Raw genomic sequence first — 20810 nt, 5'->3', positions numbered from 1 at the left:
AGCTATGCAGAGACACTGAGCGAGCTCTGACACTGCTAATTCAAACCAGACATAGCTCTGACATGACTGTGTTTCTCAAGGGGCTCCCTTCTGGCGCTTTACTATGCTAAACAGTTTTGTTGTTTTGTTTAAAGGCAGCTGGGAAACATCAAACATGATACTGCTTTGCTTTAGTCTCACAATTTTCATAACATTGCAGTTTTGATGACAGATTCTAACACTATAGCGGACTCAATTTCTTGTAGTTTAATTTAGATACAGTTTTATCAAATTTAACACTGTTGAGTGAACACCGAATCTTGCAGCCTTTGAGACAAGTGGACAGAATGTTACTCAACTTGACATTTTCAATGGAAAATGAACAACCAGCAGACTCAAGTATTTCATAAGACTAATAGGAAAAAGAGGAAGATCAAGCTGGTCTGAAAAAAAAAAATCCTTCCTTTCTTTCTACTGCGGTTTCAAAATTCCGCAGAACTTTGCAGAAATAGAGCATCCCAAACATTTAAGGTTCTCCTAAGGTGATTCAGAGATGATAATAATGAGGAACAACTTTTGGGAACAAATGCAGTGTTAGCCATTTCTTAATTATATGTATTAATTCTTACTAGATTTTTCTGGAAAACAGCTTTCCTTAAAAACTGGGAGAAGAGAAAGAAGAAGGATCTAGAAAAATATGATTCTTCAAGATAAGAAATTTCTTGTTAAGAATTTTATGTGTGTATAGATATATATTAAAATTAGAATGTCAGCACACAAAAGTAAATTTGGTAGTCAGCCAGAAGTAGTTCCTGACCTAGAAGGGCAGGGGGAAGGGAATATGTTATAATAATACAGTTACAATTGACTATTTCATTAAAAATCCCCAAACAAACCACTAAAGAATGCAAGGTAATTGTGAATCGACTCATCACTAGCATAAGTTTATGGGACTATCTGCAGCAAAACGGTTGTTTCAATAAAGCTATACATATTTAACATCACATAATTAACAGCACCCAAAACTGCAATATAGGTATAATTGAAACTATTATTGATATAGTACTTTCTGTCCTCAATTCATACAGAGGAGCTGCACAGAGAAAGAAATCAGTAAGAAAATGTCTTATAACAGATTTTTAATAAACAAAATAAATTGCTTACCTCTTGGTATCTAGCAACTCCACCATTAACTGCTGCATCAATGACCCCATTTAGACACATTGTGAGAGGGTTAATATTTTGCATCTGTCGAGTTTGACACTGGCTAATCAGTGTCCTCAGCTGCTGGTTCTTATTTTCTAAGACTTCAATAGCATTCTCAAGGGGACTCATTTCCACCTGAAAGAGGAGTGAGGAACATTGAAAACATACTTAATCTTCAGTTGAACGATGAAATATATTAAAGGTAATTTTTGATGTCTTAAAAGAAAACAATGTTATTTTGTGTTCTAGAGTACTGGGGCAGAAAAAGTTCTCACCTGGGCTACACTCTGAGTGTACACTCTGAGCACAGAGAGAATTAATTGTATCACATAATCAAGGACCAAAATAAACAACGCTCCCTCTCTTGTAGATCCATTACCTGACCTTGACAGATACTCAGCCCTTGCTGCAAAACACTCACACACTTCAACCTGTGGTGGAACTGTTAGAATTCAGGGCTAAGCTGTCCTTGGTAACTTTACCTAAATTGGGCTTGGGGTCAGGGAGAGCTTCACCATGCTTAAGGGCACACAGCAGAGCTTAAGTATTGGTGAGCTAGTTCCCCCACCCAAAGTGAAGTCAACAACTAGATGTTATGGATGAGGAGTTTGAATGTAAGCTTTGAGCTAAGATGATAATCAAGTTATAGTCAAGGGCATTCCTTGAGCGGGATGTGCCTGTCCTCTCTAGAGGGTGAGGAAGCTTTTCTCACAGGTAGCATGAACTGCAGGAAAAGCAAAAAGCTAAGTGATGGGAAGAGTACAGGCCTGCAGTTGGCATAATTTACCAAAATATACAAGCACAAATCTGAGTCATGATCTAGTACATCTAGTACCCAGATCTAGATCTAGTACCCAGAAAAAATTATTACAGTTAACTTTTGGAAATGGTTACTATAATGGTAACATGATAGTAAACTGAGGTTCTTCATATTAAGGCTCATATTAACCTAGTAAGGACTCAGTAGGAGTCAACTAATAAAATTTCTCGTCACACAAAATTTTTTGATTTTTACTAAATTCTATTTTTGGTTTTCTACAGCAGAATATGAGGACAGTGAACAAATGACATTTTGTTGCTATTATAAAATAAAAACACAATAGAGTTTTAGAGAAAATCAATTGTACAATGGTATCCCTATATTTAATGGGACTATTGTAAGACTGGCTTTGACAGGAAGGAAAATAGTTGCAGATGTTATACTCCTGGGCTCAACAATTGACCAATTATTTAGAGTTCTTTATATGAGGAGCACTCCTCCAAATACATTTGAAATATATTTAAGGATTTTTTAAAAAATATAACAACAAGAAAGGAGAAGAAATTACAATGTGTCAGTAACAGATTGCTGTGTTAGACCCTGTTCCTACAGGCTCTGTGTAGGCATGCTTCCCTGCCCATGCTGAGATCTGGGAACTTCAACAAGAGCTTTAGGCAGACAGAGATATACCTACGTGGCGTTCATTACAGTACAGGAACTTGGAGAATGTTTACTTTTCAAGAATAGTGAAAGATATGTTAAGATAGTGTAAGTATTAAATGTTACATCATGCCGAGTTTTAAGGAAGTAATTTGCTGATATTATATGTTGCCTTTGGCTGCCCATTATTGTGCTCAACTTCTTTTTTCCTCAACTGTTTAAGTGAATCATAAGGGTGGTTCTTAACAATACTTTTCAAGATAAGAGAAACCAGACAACTCAAAATACTTTGTAAATAATTTTGTTGTAGCCAGCTTGAAAACTTGCTCAAAGAAATTAGATATGGGTAATAAATCTTAAAGTAGTTCATCAAATAAAATATGGATAAGGAAGTAAACCAACCCACAATATGTATTGCAATCAGTCTCATACTCACTACTTCACGTTTTTCCACTTCAAACCAACGAGATATTCCAGGTAAACTCTGCACCAAGATCAGTGTGGTTCTCTCTACCCATAGACTCTACAATATACAAAAGCAATTTGTTTCCTGAATTTGCCTCTATATTTTTCTTAATTATTCCCCATTTTCTTTATGAATACCTTCATTTAAGTAACAGTATACATTAAAAAAAAGTATTAACATCCAAGTTTCTACTGAAATGTCTATCCCAGAAGCCCATTACATTAGCTTTTCTCCTTACTTTCTAGGACCTGCTACTAAGCAGTATTTTCTGCTGATTCTTCACTCTTAAACATGGTATTATTCTATATTATATATTGTCCCCTAATCTCCAAAAGTCACTCACAACTAAATTAGCATTTTAATATTTCCTTTCTGAGATAACATCTGAGAAGAGGGAGAGTTCAGAAGCAGAACAACTTACAGATCACACAGTGACCAGCTCTCCTCTGTGAAGTCCTATTTGAGATTCCACAGTGCGTGGCTGAAGGCATACTCAAATGTACTACTGTTAAACACTTTGTGCAAGAGGTTTGTAAAATGACAAATCAGCACATAGGATAGCGCTTACACAAAAAAATATATATAATCTGTACAATTAAAATAAAGCCCTAAGCTTTAATTAGAGGACAATAGTGACTTAATTTAGCTAATGTACTACCCTTACAGTTCTTTCCTCTAACTTTACAACAAATTATGATGGGATAATTCTCTTTGTGTGTCTGAATACCAGAATATATTCTGCGTCAGGATGTAAGTGTTTCTAGTGGGTCACAATTAAAATTACACCAGAAGCATGTAAGATGAATTTTCAGTGTGACATTTTTATTAGGAGGAGCAGAAGTCATTTACATATTAAGGAAGGAACTATTGCTCTTCCCTGAGACAATCTCTAAGTTCAGAGGTAGTTTTTAGTCTTGATATCACAGGAACAGAACATTATGCTGCAGTTTAGTCAAAACTGTCTCTCCCTTGCTCTAGGGAGAGATAACTTTTGGCAATCCTATCCATACCCCAGATTACCGACTTAACAATGTTTTCCCATCTGCCTTATAAACTTCTCTGGAGGCTGCTCTGCTGTCTCCAGTTCTGCCTTCCATATATCACTGATGCAGAAACAAATGAGTACTTTTTTCTCTCCTATTCCCATATACAACAAGACCTTCCCATCTCCCATATATTTTTCATATTATTTTAATTAAAATGACAAGTGAAATAGTTGAACCTGAGCTACCGTCTCCTCTAGAGAATTTGTTGTACCACACTCGGTTGAATAACACAATAACACGTTTCAATAACACAACTACCGTTGACGTTACAAATAAATCTATAGGTCCAGTAGCTCAGGAAAGGGCACGGTACTTTACCTTGAATTCATTTTCCTTGTCCTTGGTCCCTTTGTGAAATGGCCTGTCATATCGGAATCGCCAGATGTGATTTACTTTGTAAAAGCTCTTGATGTTATTGGGAATGCCGTCTCTCTGCAGGACTTCCTGGTTTTCTGGAATTGGTGTCACTGCATAAATCTGCAAATCTATATGTAAAGAGTTAAGGCTATCCCACTTCATTTAAGTTAGCAAAGCATATTGACTCCTGAAGCATGACAGAAGAAAAACTCTTTTAAAAGAGTGTATCATGAAATACTTCTAGACTATTAATGCCTTGGGAAAGGAACCTGAGAGATTTTTTGATGGTTTGGGATTTCTTTGTACTGTTTTGTTGAAAATTTCATATTTATTTTTGAAATAGAGTTACTTACATGGAATAGTACATGGAGTAAAGGGATTTAATTAAATGTATTCTTACACACAATATGTCATGCCATGCTAATATTATGTTGTATTGTAAGAACTTGAATTACTGTAACTTGAACTGATACACCATTATCACAGCAGTGATAGTTCTACAAGTATTTTTGGCTAAAGTAAGAATCTTAATAACCTGCCAAGGAATTTTTAAATAAAACCAACAATTACACAAAAAAATTCCAAACCTAACAAGGGTGACTAGGACAAATTGCAGGGGAATTCTCACCTACCATTTATTTCAGTGGAGGCACATGGTGATTGAAATTGGCTATAGGTGTACCTACATTTTTTAAAAGCATGAAAGACATAACTGCAGTGTATGGGTTTGTGATTATGTGGATACACTGTGCTTCTGCCTGAAAGATGGTCTCATCTGGCTGATTAGCATGTTGCATAGCAATGGCATGTGGGAACTCATTCAACATTCGCTGCTGGAAGGCCTCCAGCCTTTCATAGTCATGTCCTCGGCAAACAAATTCCTTATTCTGAGCAGAATAAGAAAAAAACAAGAGCAAGTTATGTGAAAATAATTGGGTATCATTATATAGATCCAAACACATGGTCTTAAATATAGACTTTCCAGGCAATTTTTACATCATTTTAAGAAGGAAAAAAAAAGAAACAAAAGACAAGAATGAAAATAAGAAATCTGGAAAGAACAGGTTACTTAGAAGAAGGAAATTTTACCATATAAAGTATGTTTTATTGAAAAGTCTGGAAAAATCAATTGATTATACTTAAAGCTTTAATAAAAATCTCAAGGGAGAAATTGTTCTTATTGGATTAAAGTATGTAACTAACATAACATATCAAATTGTATAAAATATGTAACAAAAATATAAAGCAACAGACAGTTAAGACAATGAAGTGGGCTGAAAGTCCTTTCCATGAGGAACTAGGAAACTTTGCTTTGAAGTTATACCATTCTGAAGAAAAACAATGCATAAGAAAATGGTAGAATGCATTCAATTTGCCTTATCCTCTAAATTCTTATGAATTATCAGCCTGGGAAGTTAAAGTTATCCAGGTTTTGCAATATGAAGTAGAAGAATACTCCTGGCTCCAACATAATTTCTTTTACCTGGATGCCCACTATGAAGTCGCACCATTATTTTCCTGAGATTGTACAACATCAATATAGGTACAACACACAACCTACATTAAACATAAGATGCCTGGGTTTGGAGTACCCATGGGAACTAGTTACTGACTATAGTGGTGCTGAGGGCTGCCTGTAGCTGTGGACAGCACTTTTTGGTTTGATTTGCTTGCACACGTTTGCAATACGGAAATATCTTAACCATTTTTCTAAAAACACTGTTAAATTAATTTCCTTTTAAAATCTGTATTAGAAAATTCTAAAAAGTCATTACTAATGTGTTCCTCTTGAAGCAGGTTTAGCTAGAAACAGTTGTTGTCTTTACAGTATCTTGACAACAGAGAGAGGAAACATTGAATTCTGAGAGCCTGGACTTTCATGGGAATTGCTACAAGAAATCAACTAAAATAGTGTTATTGTGCAACTACAAATGTGAAAGCTTTATTCTGAAGCTTTATTCTTTATTCCTTCTATAGCAAACACAGCCAGACCATTTAAAAAAGTTACAAACTGCTTTGCCATAAAAAAATTGAATCAAGGGCAGTAAATTTTGAGGTGTTCCTTGTTGGTGCTGCAAGCATAAATCTGTGCTCTGTACATTTAACTTGGAAAATGCATAAATACTTCCTCAGCAGATGCATAAGCAGTGAAAGACCTACAGGTCTGAAAGTACCGCACTATTCCGCAACTTTTTCCAGTACTTTTACTTCATCAGTTCATGTAGTTTTAGTAATCTAAACATTAAATTCTTTCTAATTAACATTTTCAAATTGGTTTATACAGATATTCAGATGAGTACTAGGTAATATCAAAAACTATGCGCCCATCAGACTCTCTTTGTGCATTGCTTTTAAAGGGGAGAGTTTCATGCCATATTTACCGTTTGGAATTTGTCATTTTCCCACCACAAAGGCAAAGAAAAATTAGGCTTTTTAGGCTTCCACCATACAGAGGAGGTTCCTTCATCACTTATTTGAATTAGCATAGGAAGAGGAGCTTGGATTACAATTGCAATGGCTCCATGAATAAGATGGATTCTGTTCTCTTCCCAAGGTGACAGTCAATGCAGCTTAACCACTGCAGACTGCAGAAGAGGAGAACAGGGTAAACACGACTAACATTTTCAAGGGCACTTCAGTAACTCCAGAATCCAAGATTAACGTTCAAGGGTAACTTTATGTATCTTGTCAGCTTTAGTACATTTATAATCAATGAAACTCAGCATGTTGAATTTCTAAGTCATTTAAAAAAAAAAAAAAGGAACTTGGGAATGTAATTACTTAAATGCTAAATTACTGATGTCCCACTGCCAAGGGACTCCTCTTCTGACAGCGTTCTGAGTGACCACCGGCAGAAGCAGAACAGGATAAATGGAACAAACTACCATGAAAAGATGATGTTTGTTTGTGGAAGAGTATAGTTGTGTGTTTGCCAACATAAATGTGAATATTAAGTTTATGTGGGACTCTGGAAGCCTAGCATTTGTCTTTCCATTAGACAGAACCTTTTCTTAACCCTGAAAACATGAGGATATTTCATTAATTACCACAAAGAATTCCCTGTTTCCCATAGGATAAGAACTTGCATATGGTATGATCAAATTCTCACATAGGAAAAGTGATTATGAATGACAGCATGAATTCTAGAATTACTCCATTCTGTTTATTTTCAATTCACTTACTCTCAAGAAGAATGGGAACTTTTTCCCATAAAATCCAACTCTGAAAAATTCTGGCTCCAAACGCTGTTGATCCATAATTTTATCATACAAAGATGCTTCCATCATCTGGGTGAGATTGATAAGAAATGCAATTAGTCTTTTTTGAAAACATATTTTTACCTTAAGCTGTCACAAAAGGGAGGGTCTTTCAGCACACTGCTCTGGAGTACTGGAATTGCAGTGCACCTCTAAGCAACAATAAGAACATCTAGAAGTCTCTGAATGCATCAGATTAAATAATTATACCTCTTAATGACCTGAAAAATTCCAAGAATTAAAAAATTGCTTTTAAATATGAAGTACCTATATTAAAGAGGTAAAATACTAGATTAATGACAACATGCATAGTTCTTTAATGAAAAATGGAAGTAATAGAAACACAGTTTGAAACACATGACCCAGTAATCTGCTAATCATCCAAACACATGGCAGGAATGTGGTCAGTTTAGGTAGCAAAGTCCAATTTCTATATTCAAAAGAGTTGTGTCCAAATCATACCAGATTCCAATGATTTAAGTGTCTAATGTGAGTTCCTTTAAAAATCTCACAATAGCAATTAACATCATTTTTTATCAATACATCCTGCTTTTATTTCACTCAAAACACTGACACAAAGTGATCTTAATGTCAAAGTCCCCTTTTTCTGATGGTATTTCAGCAAAGCATTCTCTGTTCGTAAGTTTTTAATACTGTGAAAACCCCCCAGTATTAGCCCTATTTTAGGTAATGCAGACAGCTATTTCATGTGTATATTATATCAATAGCTGCCTAGTTATATTGCTGTGAGAAATGCCCACACCTCCATTTTTGGATTAACACAGGTGGCACAGATATAGTAGAAGGATATTGCCTAATTCAAACACAAAACATATTAAATACAATTCATTAAACATGCATAAACTAATTATTTTATTCATATGATGATAGTAAGTTTGCTTTTGCTTATAGGATTCTGTCATTGGGATATCTAAATATATATGGAATAAGCAGATCACAAGGAGTACTGCCACATAGCTCTTTGTTGAGAATTTTATATAATGCTGTTAAGCAGCTCTGGATTAAGTATACTTCAGTCAGTCCTAGCAGCAAGCATCCTACACGTACAGAAAATTTAAAAAGGAAGCTGTAATATAAAATTGAATCCATCAGAAGCAGAGAAGAAAAGGGAAGACTTTAAAATCTTTAAAATATAGTATGAGAAAGAATGAAGGAAGAAACAATGCTTCGAGTTCTAAGCAAAATGAGAGAGAAAGCAGGAAGACTGTATCAGGAAAGATTCATTTTGGCTATGTGATATTAAACAGACCATATTTTTAAGCAGTAAATAAAAAAAATTGCAAAGGTGTACACTGCTTGTTGCAAGCTGTTTGCTTGCAATTACAACTGCAAAGATATGTTGCTGCTCCTAGCGAAAGACTGCATAGAACATATTCCATGGATAAACCATGGGAAACCAATGAAAGTGAAGTTGTAATATAATTTTTCTGCATAAGCATGCACACAAAAGGGGTACTGTACAGGCACAAACATTGCAAGATCATTTCTCTTCCCATTTTTCTTAAAAAAGCTCACATTCCTTTTTAATAATCTTTATTGTAGAAAAAAAACCACAAGCTAAAAAAATAAAGTTTGCAAACCAAATCTAAGGACCATTCCATGGCAAATTTAATTTTCTAAGTAATATTTTATAACCCAAACTAAAAAGCTTTTGGATCTCTGATTGATGAAAAGTACTCAGGTACATTACCCTCATCTTGCTGAGGTTTCTGTAGTCATAGTAGCTCTCATACTGTTCTGCAATTTTCCTGCATAAGATAATGCCATTTTCCCAACACTGCAAGCAAGTAAAAGATGTTCAGTAATTTCAAAGCAACTGTTTGACAATTCATGATTTATTAGTCGTCTGTTCTTTCTATACTAAGTCACACTTCCAGTAACTGAAAATACTTGAACATATTGTCCACTAGACATACCAATAGCTGCTGAGTAATACTGATGAATTCTTTGAAGGATCGAAAATATATTTAGAGACTTATTTAATAAATGATTCTTACAGGACTATCACTGCACAAGCTACAAGTCATTGCAAGAGTGATACACAACCCTTTTAATACTACATGAGAGATTAGTTCAACACAGTATGATTTTTACATTTTAAAATTGTATTCTTAACGTATCCTCCTTAATTCTTGTAGATTGGAAAATATTTTATTGCACCATATAATTTAAACTCCATAAGCTGACTACAGAATTTTCTGAAAAAAACTGATGATCAACATCAGTTTGATTACATTTAAAAGGCTTACATGGATATTACACTAGCTACACAAAACTACAATGAATTGCTTGTTTATCAGCAAGACAAATCATCACACAAAGGATATATAAAATTTTAGACTACAGGATAATTACACTCGCTTAATTCAGAAACAGCATTCTCAGTGATGACAATCAACTCTGATCACCAAAACCCATTCCTTTTTAGAGATTCTGCAATTGCTATTCTAAAAGACACAACATGATTTAGAAGGTGTAAACATAATCCTTACAGTCCAGACCCCTGAATTTTTTACCTCACTCAGTTACTAAGCTTTATATGGCTCATTTTCACCACCTTTAATGGGGAGAAATTATACTATCTTTTATAAAGTGCTTTGACAGTTACAAAACGAATTGCTACGCAAGTGCAAATTATTCTCACATGTAAGTGTGGGATTTCTGGGATACAAACACAGGATTAGAAGAAACCTACTGGGTCACTAAGTAAGTGCTCAATCAGACAATGACAAACACTTCCCCTCTGTATGAGAAAAGATCGCAACCCTGGAAGTAATGTCCTAAAATGAATAAGCTATCCATTCCAGATCCACTCAGTAAAATAGGACTATTTTACCTTTCCTCTGTCGAAGTTTTGAATGATGGTCAGATGGAGACACTCTTTACGCTGCCACTCTGTTTGCATGGGGTAGTTGAGAAATTCTCTCAGTGGCCGATCAGACCACTCCAAGAGCTCATCGTACAGCAGGAGCGTGTAGGCAGCCTCTACAAGACAAATTATAGCACAGTACTTATGAACACCAAATGAATAAAACAGCCAAACAAAGTACACAGGAATGTGAATGCTCCTGATGAGATGCACCTTTTAATGGATAACTGATTTATTTCAAGTATAAGACAGATGGTAGTGCTGGTTTTGGACAGAGTTACTATCTACAGCTATAATAAATTCAGCTTACAATTTTCACACGCTTTAAAGTAGAGTCACTGGGACAGTTTTCCTGGAGTTTGACAATACAAAAGGGACAGAGAAATTAAGAAACAATTTCCTGCTTAGCCCTAGTCTTCCCTACTGCTATAGGAGAAACTCTCAATGGTTCTGCTGTCTGAGCAAGGGAACAAGGGCCAGAGGATGAGGAACATCAATAAAGAAAGAGGAAAGAAGGTAGACAGGACTGTAGACACAGTCCAGAAGAGATCACAGCTGGGAAGGAAATGGAGAGGCAGATGAGTGCTTAATAGACTCCATTCTTTCCATAATGGAAATAAATCCCTGATAGCTGAGCCTTAACACTCTACCATAACAAATAATTTAGAAGGGCACACAAAATATAGGGTTTTATTTTTTTAGTTTTATTTATTTTTAGGTTTGGAAGGATTAAACCTATTGCTGCTCTCTGGTCAGAGAACTATGTAGTAATCTTTAGATCATGGTTGGTAGAAATTATCTGGGAATATCAAAATTATTATTATTATTTTTACTTTGATTTAAAGAATTCCTCAGAAACGGTACACTAAAATTAATATTAAACAAATCAATCTATTGCGAAGTCAGACTTCGGCCAATTACAAAACACCAGAATTACTACTGGTTATGACAATTCAGTTTGGCTAACTGTGCATATGCATTATTGTTTTCCAAGTTAGTGTTCACAGTCTATTTTTCCACTCACAGGACCACTTTGCATCAGCCGGTACAAAGATGGGCCACGTTCTGGAGACGTACTGCATTGGAGAAAGAAGTTGCCTACTGGACTTACTTTATTGCCAGTTTTATATGTTGAACATAAGGCAAAAAATAATTATAAAGTACTAAAGCACTTTTTATGCTAAGGTAAGGTTGCCCCAGACAACCATATCCTACTTCTGCCTCTGCCATATGAGTTCCCATAAGACAGGTGACTTAAACCAAACTGTACAGAGTTTTTTTTTAACAGTAGTGTTCCTCTTACACATCCAGCTTAAGAACCCGTGGATGAAAAACCATCACAGCAGCAGATGTTTGTGGGAGAGTGTGCTTTGAATCCAAATGTTGTAAAATGCTAAGCATGGTACAAAATGATGCTGCACTGCAATACATATGTGCAAGGGAGACGGCTGAAGTTGCGCAGACAGTCTTAGTTCTGGCATCACACAGCTTTCAGACTGCGTGACAGGTAACGTCCTTTGTCTTAGTTTCAAGCTACAGTTTGGTACTCAAAATGTGCAGTGCATTTATATACCAATTTAAAAAATCCATGAAGTTGATAACAACAAATTGTTCAAAATCATAAGGAAGCAAAAGATAGCAGAGCATAAATACATGTCAGGATAGCTCACTATGACCCTTCCTTTCTAACTTGGTACGCAAGTCCTTTGTTTTAACAGATTTTTGTCTGCCATACCAATATTTTTTCTAAGTTATCGTAAATGTATATAGAAGGTTTCTAAAATAAGAATGGCCATACTGGACGAAAGGTCTGTAGGGTCCCTCTACCCAGCATCCTATGTCTGGCAGTGGCCAGCATAACAAATAACTTATTGGTACCTTTGGGAGAGGTCTGTAACTATTGGCTGAGCACCAAAACAGTAAAGAGAGATAAACGGAGTTGACTCATGATGTGGGAAATTCAATTTATACAGGAAAGATTAAAAAAACGAAACATTTCTAAGATGGATAGATACAAAGACAATCTTATTACACTTCTCAGGTGACTGAGGGGACACAAGAGGAACCAGTGCATTTATGTGCTTCAGCCTCAAGAGAGTTATATTTATAGCTGTAACTGAGTGCTGGGTAATGAAAGATTTGAAGCTACATTTTATATTAAACAGGACTTTTTTTTTTTTTTTTTTTAACAGAGGATTATTAGAAACAGTCCTGTAAATCATACTATGAAAGGAGAGAAAAATTATTTTAAGGGCAAGCTGGCTTCATCCCTAGAATGAAACTATGCAGTTAGCAAACTAATAGTGCAACACATAGGAATGCCGCTGAAGTAGCAAACTTCTTTTCCTACTTCCATGTACTTTAGATCAGCTGATTTACAAAAGGTCTGTGTGTTGTCACTGATTGATAAGGCAAGGCAATGGACTACATAAGTCTGTTTTCTAGTGGAAAGACTGTCTCTATCCCAATGCCATGGGTGTGAGACAATCCTTCCTTAAGGCTCTCATGGGGGGGGGGAATCAGTTGTGGAATCTACCTTGGCAAAGAATGCAAAAATCACACATGTTAATAATAAATACACAGGAAATACAACAAAGTCCTGGAGATAAATTTGGAACAAAATACTGTTTAAAATAAGAACGGGTGGCAAAGCAAAAAAAATTAGGTTCATATCACTGCTGAAGGTAAACTGGACACATATTGGCAGCCAATATGTAAAGGGAACTCAACATTGCTTAAAGAGTTACTATGATCCGTTATGTAAAATCAGGAAATGAAGAGTTTGGCACAAAAGCCAGCTGTGGCAAAGATACTGCTTGATAATCAAAACTCTCTTGTGACTCACTACTGCCAGGTCACATGAGGAAATGAAAATCTCTCCTTAATATATCCTGCTATCTAGTCTACACTTTAAACCCATGAACTGCAAAGGGACTGTGGAAATTCCAAGTGAAGGATCTTTCCTACGGATAGCAGAAAAGCGTAAGGAAATTTGCTGTGGCAGTAGGTACCTGTAGTCTGTTTACCAGTGGCCCCCAGACAACTAATCTGCTTTTAAGAAGGAAAAAATTCTGGAGAGATTCTGAACACATGCAGTTGCAATTACAAACACTGGGGAAAAGATGGAGGTTTTATAAGGTCAGTTAAATATTTTGGCAACCAAAGATTGTTTAATTTAAAGAGATACTGATTCTATCTTCTCCAGCAATTACTGATGGCATGTAGTTACCCAAATGAAGTGCACTTTATGTTGTATAAACAACCACCATGCACCTATCTTCTTATTTCTTCATTTAAAAGAACGGCCAGCCCTGGCACTAAACTCACATTGAGAAATCCTGGACAATAGTACTGCAAATGTAGTATGTGAAGATTCAGAAAGACATTAGCAAAGCGCTGTACTTGTTACAGGTTTTAGGGTCTCTGTCTCATCGTTAGTAAGTGATATGGGTCTTCCTTTCTTTTCTTTTCTTAACCTAAAAGTTAGGTTCTGAAACACAGCTGTGTAGAAACACCCCACCAAACAGCTAACCAGCAGCATTACAAAAAAGTATATAGGCTCAGATGCTACCAAAGGGACTCATAAATAAACTTGAATCCTCTTGGGTGAAGAATGACCGTATCACACACTTATTGCTAGTATGTATCAATAGTAGTCATTTACTACATTCAACGTGGCACAGCAAGTAGAGTTGTGAAGCTGAAAAGAAAGCCATATTTTGAGAGAGAGAGATTAATTGCACAAGGAAACTCAGCTGTTGTCCAGGTTGGAATGTTCTGCACGGAGGATACAGCTTACAGGTTTGCAACAGACTGCAAATCATGGACCAGTCATAAATATCTTTTTCTAGTTTGCACTCAATTACCTGTGAAGTTTTGTGCTTTCAGATGTAGGTCATACAGCTTATGAATATAGCGAATATACATCTCTTCCTTGTTCAGTTCAGTCTTGTAAAAATTCTGCAATAAAATTGAATTTTGTAGTAGTTAATAAATGTAGTAGTTAATAAATATATGATGGTGGTTACAAACAAAAGACTTCAAACATAATGCTCTAGAAATACCTGCATAGATTTGAAAGTTTCACATGTACAAAGTCATTACACAGAAGTGCAATAATACAGTAAGAAATAGTAAATAGAATAGTAAATTTTCAGTTGAGAAGTCAACATGCTCCTGAATGTTTTTTTATTTCATTTCTCATAGAACATAAGAGGAAGAACCTGATAGAACTGAAATCTGACGGTTCTTTCTTCATAAATACTAATCCATCCAAAAAGTGCACCCATATATCCTTACTTAGGCCATTTAACATCTTGCTGAAAGCTGTATGTTGGTTTTAAAATACGGACAGCACTCTGACTTTTGTATTCATATTTTAACAAAATATCTACTGCCCAGTATGTCTGCTCTTCCTTCTGTCATAGCAAAATGCCAGAAGGACTTTAGTAGCTTTACGAAGAACTACGCAGCATAGTAAACAGCACAACCCTGAATGAAAAACATGATTTCTTCAGCCCTAACTCATGCTGGGAAGCGGTAACTGTTGCATAGATATTGCATGGCATGATTGAAAGATACAAAGTTGCACTCTAAAGTGATACCCAGGACAAAATTTCTGACAGTGGCTAAAGACTTCTGGATGTATAACTGCTACTTGTTGTTACATGGATAAAATATGGAATGCAACATCAAAACTCTTAGTTCAAAACATTCATTATTTATTTGCAAGCCCTAAAACGAAGTATGAAAAAGTTATAGGGAGAGGAGCACAACCCTACGGCACTGTTCACAAGTATTGCCATACTCACTGTGGACACGCAGCTAGAGTCCCCCTGCTAGCCATACTTAACATTCAGGGTAATCTGCTTTGGTTAATAAAAATTTATAGGATAGAAGAATCTAGCACTGGTCCTCATTACCAATTAACAATTTCTGTTCTATTATTCAAATCACTTACTATTTTGAACTCTGAGCGGCCAAAATTTTTCCCCTATTGTACAGTGTTTTTATTCTGTGCCACTGTTTCCTAAATTGAGTTTGTATCGAAGAGAAAGGTGGGAGGAACATTATGAAAATATAAAAATAAAAACTTTATAGAGAAAGTATTTTTTTAACTGACTTGAGAAAATTACTACGTATCAATAGGTCTGTAATGACATGCCTCCTTTAGGCCACCATCTGCTTTTATAACCCAAAGACTTTTCTTTTCCTCCCACAAGGTGTAGATCAGGAACAGATGCTTCTCTTTAGAAGAGAAAATGAAAATATATCTGTTTGTATGTTCATTTTTACCCGTCTGAAAAAAAGCATAATCTCCAATACAGAATTGCGAGCAATAAAGCATAAAGATTAAGACAAAGTACGGCACTGAACTGCAGTACTAGACTCCTTGGCTCTTACCCCTAAGCACTAAAGGCTCCAGTACTTGTCACAAGTCTAAACTATACAAATTAACTGGTTCTTCTCTGAAGCTCAGCTCTGACAATGTCCAGTTGGTCTGTAAGGCAGACCACAGCAAGACAACCCAGTCACAGCTCAGGAAGTACATCGTGCTGATAACGGTGTTGTGTGATTTTTCAACAAACTATTTCAAGATATAAAACAGATGTAATCTTCAAAAGGGGACATGATGTAAAAAGTAGACTTCCCTAATTAATAAAGACTTTTTTTCCTAAGAAAAAACAGCTTGAAAACAACATTCAAACAGGCAATGTGGACATGTTCTACTTAAATGGCATGGTGTCATATGCCAGCATAGAGCAACACAGGAAGAGGAAAATGTCCTCTTTCTAAAAAGAAGATACAATTTTAAATTATATCTGAAATATCAATTAAATATCATACCTCAATGAGGACCAGAGATGCCTGAGAAAAACTCCTCAGCAAGTTACCAGAAGTTATTCAATATACTTTCAATGCTTTTGTACAACTCTTGTGATGACAGAGTTCTTTCATTAGAAATTCAGCTTTCACATTGGAGTTAGGTGATTCTTATGCGTAAGGAACTAACTCCATTAGACACCTCTTAAACCAGCTTTTCCAAACAAGCATTACTAATGTGAAACCTACTCCAGATGATCCAGAGGGTGGGGAGAGTAGGAAAAAAGTTCCTACCTTCTCCTTTCATCTAAGTTATTGCTGCTGGTGCATACCCCTTCTGCATATTTCATGATGCGGCATAATTCCAGTTAATTTGATAACTTGGTTAACTTGGACAATTCTATTTTCTGGAAGAACAGCATATACCTCTGTGGCAAAACAACGTAAAAATTATCTTTTCATGCCAACCAGTCCTCTTATCTTTGGAAATCAGAATACCTTCAAAGTAGTGGTGAAAAGTGAAATATTGCTTCCTCCTCTGGACTTCAAATAATTCTAACATTACACATTCCTCTAATTACTCATTGTATGAAATATCTTTTGAGAGGACAACAAGTTCACCCATCATATGGGCAAGCAAATGTCTTAAAATTGTGTGCTAATTCTGTAAATGAAATTTCATTTTCAAAATTTAGTATTCATTGTTTCTCTGGTGTGCAAATAGTATTAAGATTTGTCTGGAAATTATTAGGGTATGAAATCTGCCTTCACCTGTGCAAGTCATTGAAAATCCCATTAAAAAGTATTATGGTGTTTTGGGGTTTTTAAATATTTGAATTTTCTTTTTGTGCAAATCTTGGATCATTTGCTAATAATAGTTTAAAAACTCCTTAGTTGATAGGATGAAAATAATCCAGGTGCTTTACAGAATTCAGATCATGCCAGATATTCTGACAAAGCCAGCTGCTCTACGGCTATGTAGTAAACATCATCCCTATTTAGAGAGCACTGTTTTCCTACTGAAGAAATCCTTTATTCTCTTATGTATAACTGCTACTTAGAAGTGATACCAAATTGTTTCGCTGACGTCAAAAATGCAGAATTACAAGTCAGCTTATTCTGTTTTTTTCCCTGGCTAAAAATATAGCTTTCCAAAACATTCACCATGAAAATGGAAACTTTCCAAGGTTAACGGAAGTCAACAAACTTGTCAGTGGAAACTGGCCTAGAACCAAAATGCATCTTGTAAACAGAAATGAAATCATTTCCTTACTACGAATTTGCACTGTTGGTTTGTTATAATGATGACAGCATGACAAGAGGAAGTCTTGAGCAGCGTTTCTGGCTCTTCTATTGGGAAGAGAATAGATAGCCTGTGGTCTTCAGAAGATATCCCATATTATATGTCATAAGAACCAACTTGTGTCAGTTATCGGGAAAGAAAGGAAACAGAAGAAATCATGTAAGTTTTAATTGGTTTTGGGGAAGGAGGAAAGGCTTGTTTGTTTCTCTGAACTCAGAGACCAATTAAACTTGGAAAATACTTTGGTGAAGGAAGTAGGAATCCAGGAGGAAGAGACTGAAAACTGCATAAAGCAGTATTAGAGATCTCTCAGAGCCCAACTATAAAATGCCAAGGAAGACTAACTCCCCACTGTATCAATTTCACCCTGCAAAAAAAAAATCAGTGATCTTAAGTGCAGTATTATTCTGTCAACTTCCACTCAAACTGCATCAAGAAGCAAGGTACCTCCTATTCAAATGTGTGGCTGTATACTAGAAAATGCTCAAGTGAAATCAAAAAGGGAAAGAAAAAGTATACAAACCAAAAGGCTAACAGTGCAGCCAATCTTTTTGCCATCCACTTCTCCCATTTTCATGCAGTCCCTAAAACAGAAAGTAATGAAAGTCAATAGGAATGACATTTATCCTCACATAGTGTGTCCTGCTTTCGGCTGGGATAGAGTTAATTTTCTTCCTAGTAGCTGGTATAGCGCTGTGTTTTGGATTTAGTATGAGAATAATGTTGATAACACGCTGATCTTTTAGTTATTGCTAAGTAATGTTTACACTAGCCAAGGACTTTTCAGCTTCACATGCTCTGCTGGGCACACAAGAAACTGGGAGGGGCCACAGCCAGGATAGTTGATCCAAACTGGCCAAAGGGCTATGCCATACCATATGACATCATGCTCAGTATAGAAACTGGGGGGAGTTGGCCAGGGGGTAGAGGTCGCTGCTCGGGGATGGGCTGGGCATCGGTCAGCAGGTGGTGAGCGGTTGTATCACTTGTTTTTTCCTGGGTTTTGTTCCTCTCTCGCTCTTTTGTTGTTTTCCTTTTTATTACAATTTATTATTATTATTATTATTACTACTACTACTACTACTATCATTTTGTGCCAATTATTAAACTGTTCTTATCTCAACCCATGAGTTTTCTTACTTCTGCTCTTCCGATTCTCTCCCCCATCCCACCGGGGCAAGGAGGGTGAGCGAGTGGCTGTGTGGTGCTTAATTGCCGACTGGGAATAAACCACAACAAGTGAAGCACACCTCCGAAAACAGACATATTTAGCTCGGCAAGCTGACTGAAATGATGCAACCCAAAGGCATTTGGGTGAACAGCTGACCCAGCTGTGTAAGGGATTTCATGCCTCCTTTTCTAGGACGTCGAATACCTCTATCAAGAAAGTCAGTATTTTTTTCTGGCTCTGTCACTGATTTGCTAGGTGACTGCTGGAGACCATTTGGTGTCTTCGTACCTTGTGCTCAAATCATGCCAGCAGAAGCCAGCATGGCTGCCAGAAGAGGCAGTCCCGCTCCCCTCCTGCTCTCAGGCCCTTATTCCCAGTCCTGCACTGCTGCCTGCACAAACCTCAGGAAGAAATACAGGTTAGGCAGCATCTTTTGCTGGGTTAGTTTTAGCCCATGTCAGTCAGATCACCAAAGTGCAGCACAAACACTTGTGTTGGCACAAGGAAGAGGGTGATGTGAATGAGGGAATGAGCCGGGATGAGTCTGCTTTCTTCAGAGGCAGTGTACATATAAATTGGTCATGGAATTACAGCATTAGTTCCTCCTCTGTGAAAAAACAGAATGACACTGACCTCTGTAAAATGCTCCAAGATTCTCCAAATTTTCCTCAGTACCACTTTATAATTAGTGTTATTTATTGTTTGGGGAGGCAAAAGATCTGACCCCCAAGTCAAAAGTGGAACCACACGGAGTTTGATTATCACAAAGGGAAAAACAGTGTCAGTATAACCATACTGGAGTAAAAAAATAACAGGGAGACATCACCATGCAGTCACTAAAAGAAATTTAACGTAATTTTAAAACATTCTTGCATACATGAGCTAAGCAATCGTCCCAAATACTCTCATAACCACCAGTTTGCATAATTGTTTTGAAAGATGTTGGATTGAGAGCCCTGGAGGTTGTAATCCAAGCAATCCCTGAAGAGGAATAGCACTGCCAGGCTTCTAGAAATTAAAGAGTTCAGTCTCTTTGTTGAGAAAATAGCTTTCCTTTCAAACTATCAGTGAGGACAGCAAGTAGAGTACCAGGTCTTACCATGTGGCCCTCATGGAATCGGGGGAAAAAACTAACACTTGTGCTACAGAGTGCTACAACTGATGGCAGTAAGAAGGACTAAGCTGAAATCTGAAGTTTCTACACGGACTTCACAAGTGACTGAGAAGATCCCTCTTAGTCTCACACTCCTAAAAGGGAGTATACATCTCTGATTTCCCTCTCCTTTGTTCATGCGATACAGTCAGATGCGAGCTTCTCACCCAGAGATCATATCTTTGTATACATACTTACTGTGCTGGCTGACACTACAACTAAGCATGATTGACATAGTGATAAGAATTTTACATATTCTGTAAAACAACTGTCAGGTGATTAGTATTGAGCTCTGTGTCTTCAGACAGACTTGAGTCACTAACCTACTACCAAAAGTTCCTATATTCCTTGATAGGAAACTTGTGCAAACCACTGGATTTTCATACTGTGGGGAGGCTACTTGGTTGGTTTTCAGCCCGCTTGTCTCATTTTTCTCTTGACTAAGCAGCTGCTGTCAGAAACCCTAGCACGTACAGTTGATGTGTCCATGTGCAGTCATTGTTTGTGCAAGATCACCGTATTTGCCTCCTAATATTTTGAAAAGGACAACCCTACTTATAAATTGTGATAATCGCTCACCTGTAGTCCAGTAATCTCTCCATGAGGCGAGTCACAGTGGCGATTAACGAAACGCCACTTTCCCTCCATGTTTCCCGCTCAATTTTCTTCAGCAGACTGAAAAAAACAGAAGCCAGAACAATTTCACCGTTTATTTTTAACTGTCACTATGACAACCACT

General features: G+C 36.6%; 1 protein-coding gene across 1 annotated transcript in view; it reads right to left on the bottom strand.

Annotated features, from left to right (window-relative positions):
• DOCK4 (dedicator of cytokinesis 4) overlaps window positions 1-20810 on the bottom strand; it is a 262201-nt gene that overhangs the window by 19895 nt on the left and 221496 nt on the right. Inside the window, exons 33-42 of the mRNA XM_075493937.1 lie at window positions 20651-20746; window positions 18271-18331; window positions 14488-14581; window positions 10589-10737; window positions 9443-9529; window positions 7657-7761; window positions 5220-5361; window positions 4436-4602; window positions 3042-3128; window positions 1144-1320 (exon numbers count right to left, since the gene is read on the bottom strand). Of these exons, the coding sequence (XP_075350052.1) occupies window positions 1144-1320; window positions 3042-3128; window positions 4436-4602; window positions 5220-5361; window positions 7657-7761; window positions 9443-9529; window positions 10589-10737; window positions 14488-14581; window positions 18271-18331; window positions 20651-20746 (1165 nt within the window). The remainder of the gene's footprint in view (window positions 1-1143; window positions 1321-3041; window positions 3129-4435; window positions 4603-5219; window positions 5362-7656; window positions 7762-9442; window positions 9530-10588; window positions 10738-14487; window positions 14582-18270; window positions 18332-20650; window positions 20747-20810) is intronic.

Source organism: Mycteria americana, chromosome 1 (genome assembly GCF_035582795.1).
Source record: "Mycteria americana isolate JAX WOST 10 ecotype Jacksonville Zoo and Gardens chromosome 1, USCA_MyAme_1.0, whole genome shotgun sequence".
Lineage (NCBI taxonomy): Eukaryota > Metazoa > Chordata > Aves > Ciconiiformes > Ciconiidae > Mycteria > Mycteria americana.
Note: the sequence above shows the minus strand (reverse complement) of the source record. Positions and strands in the feature narration are given on the sequence as shown.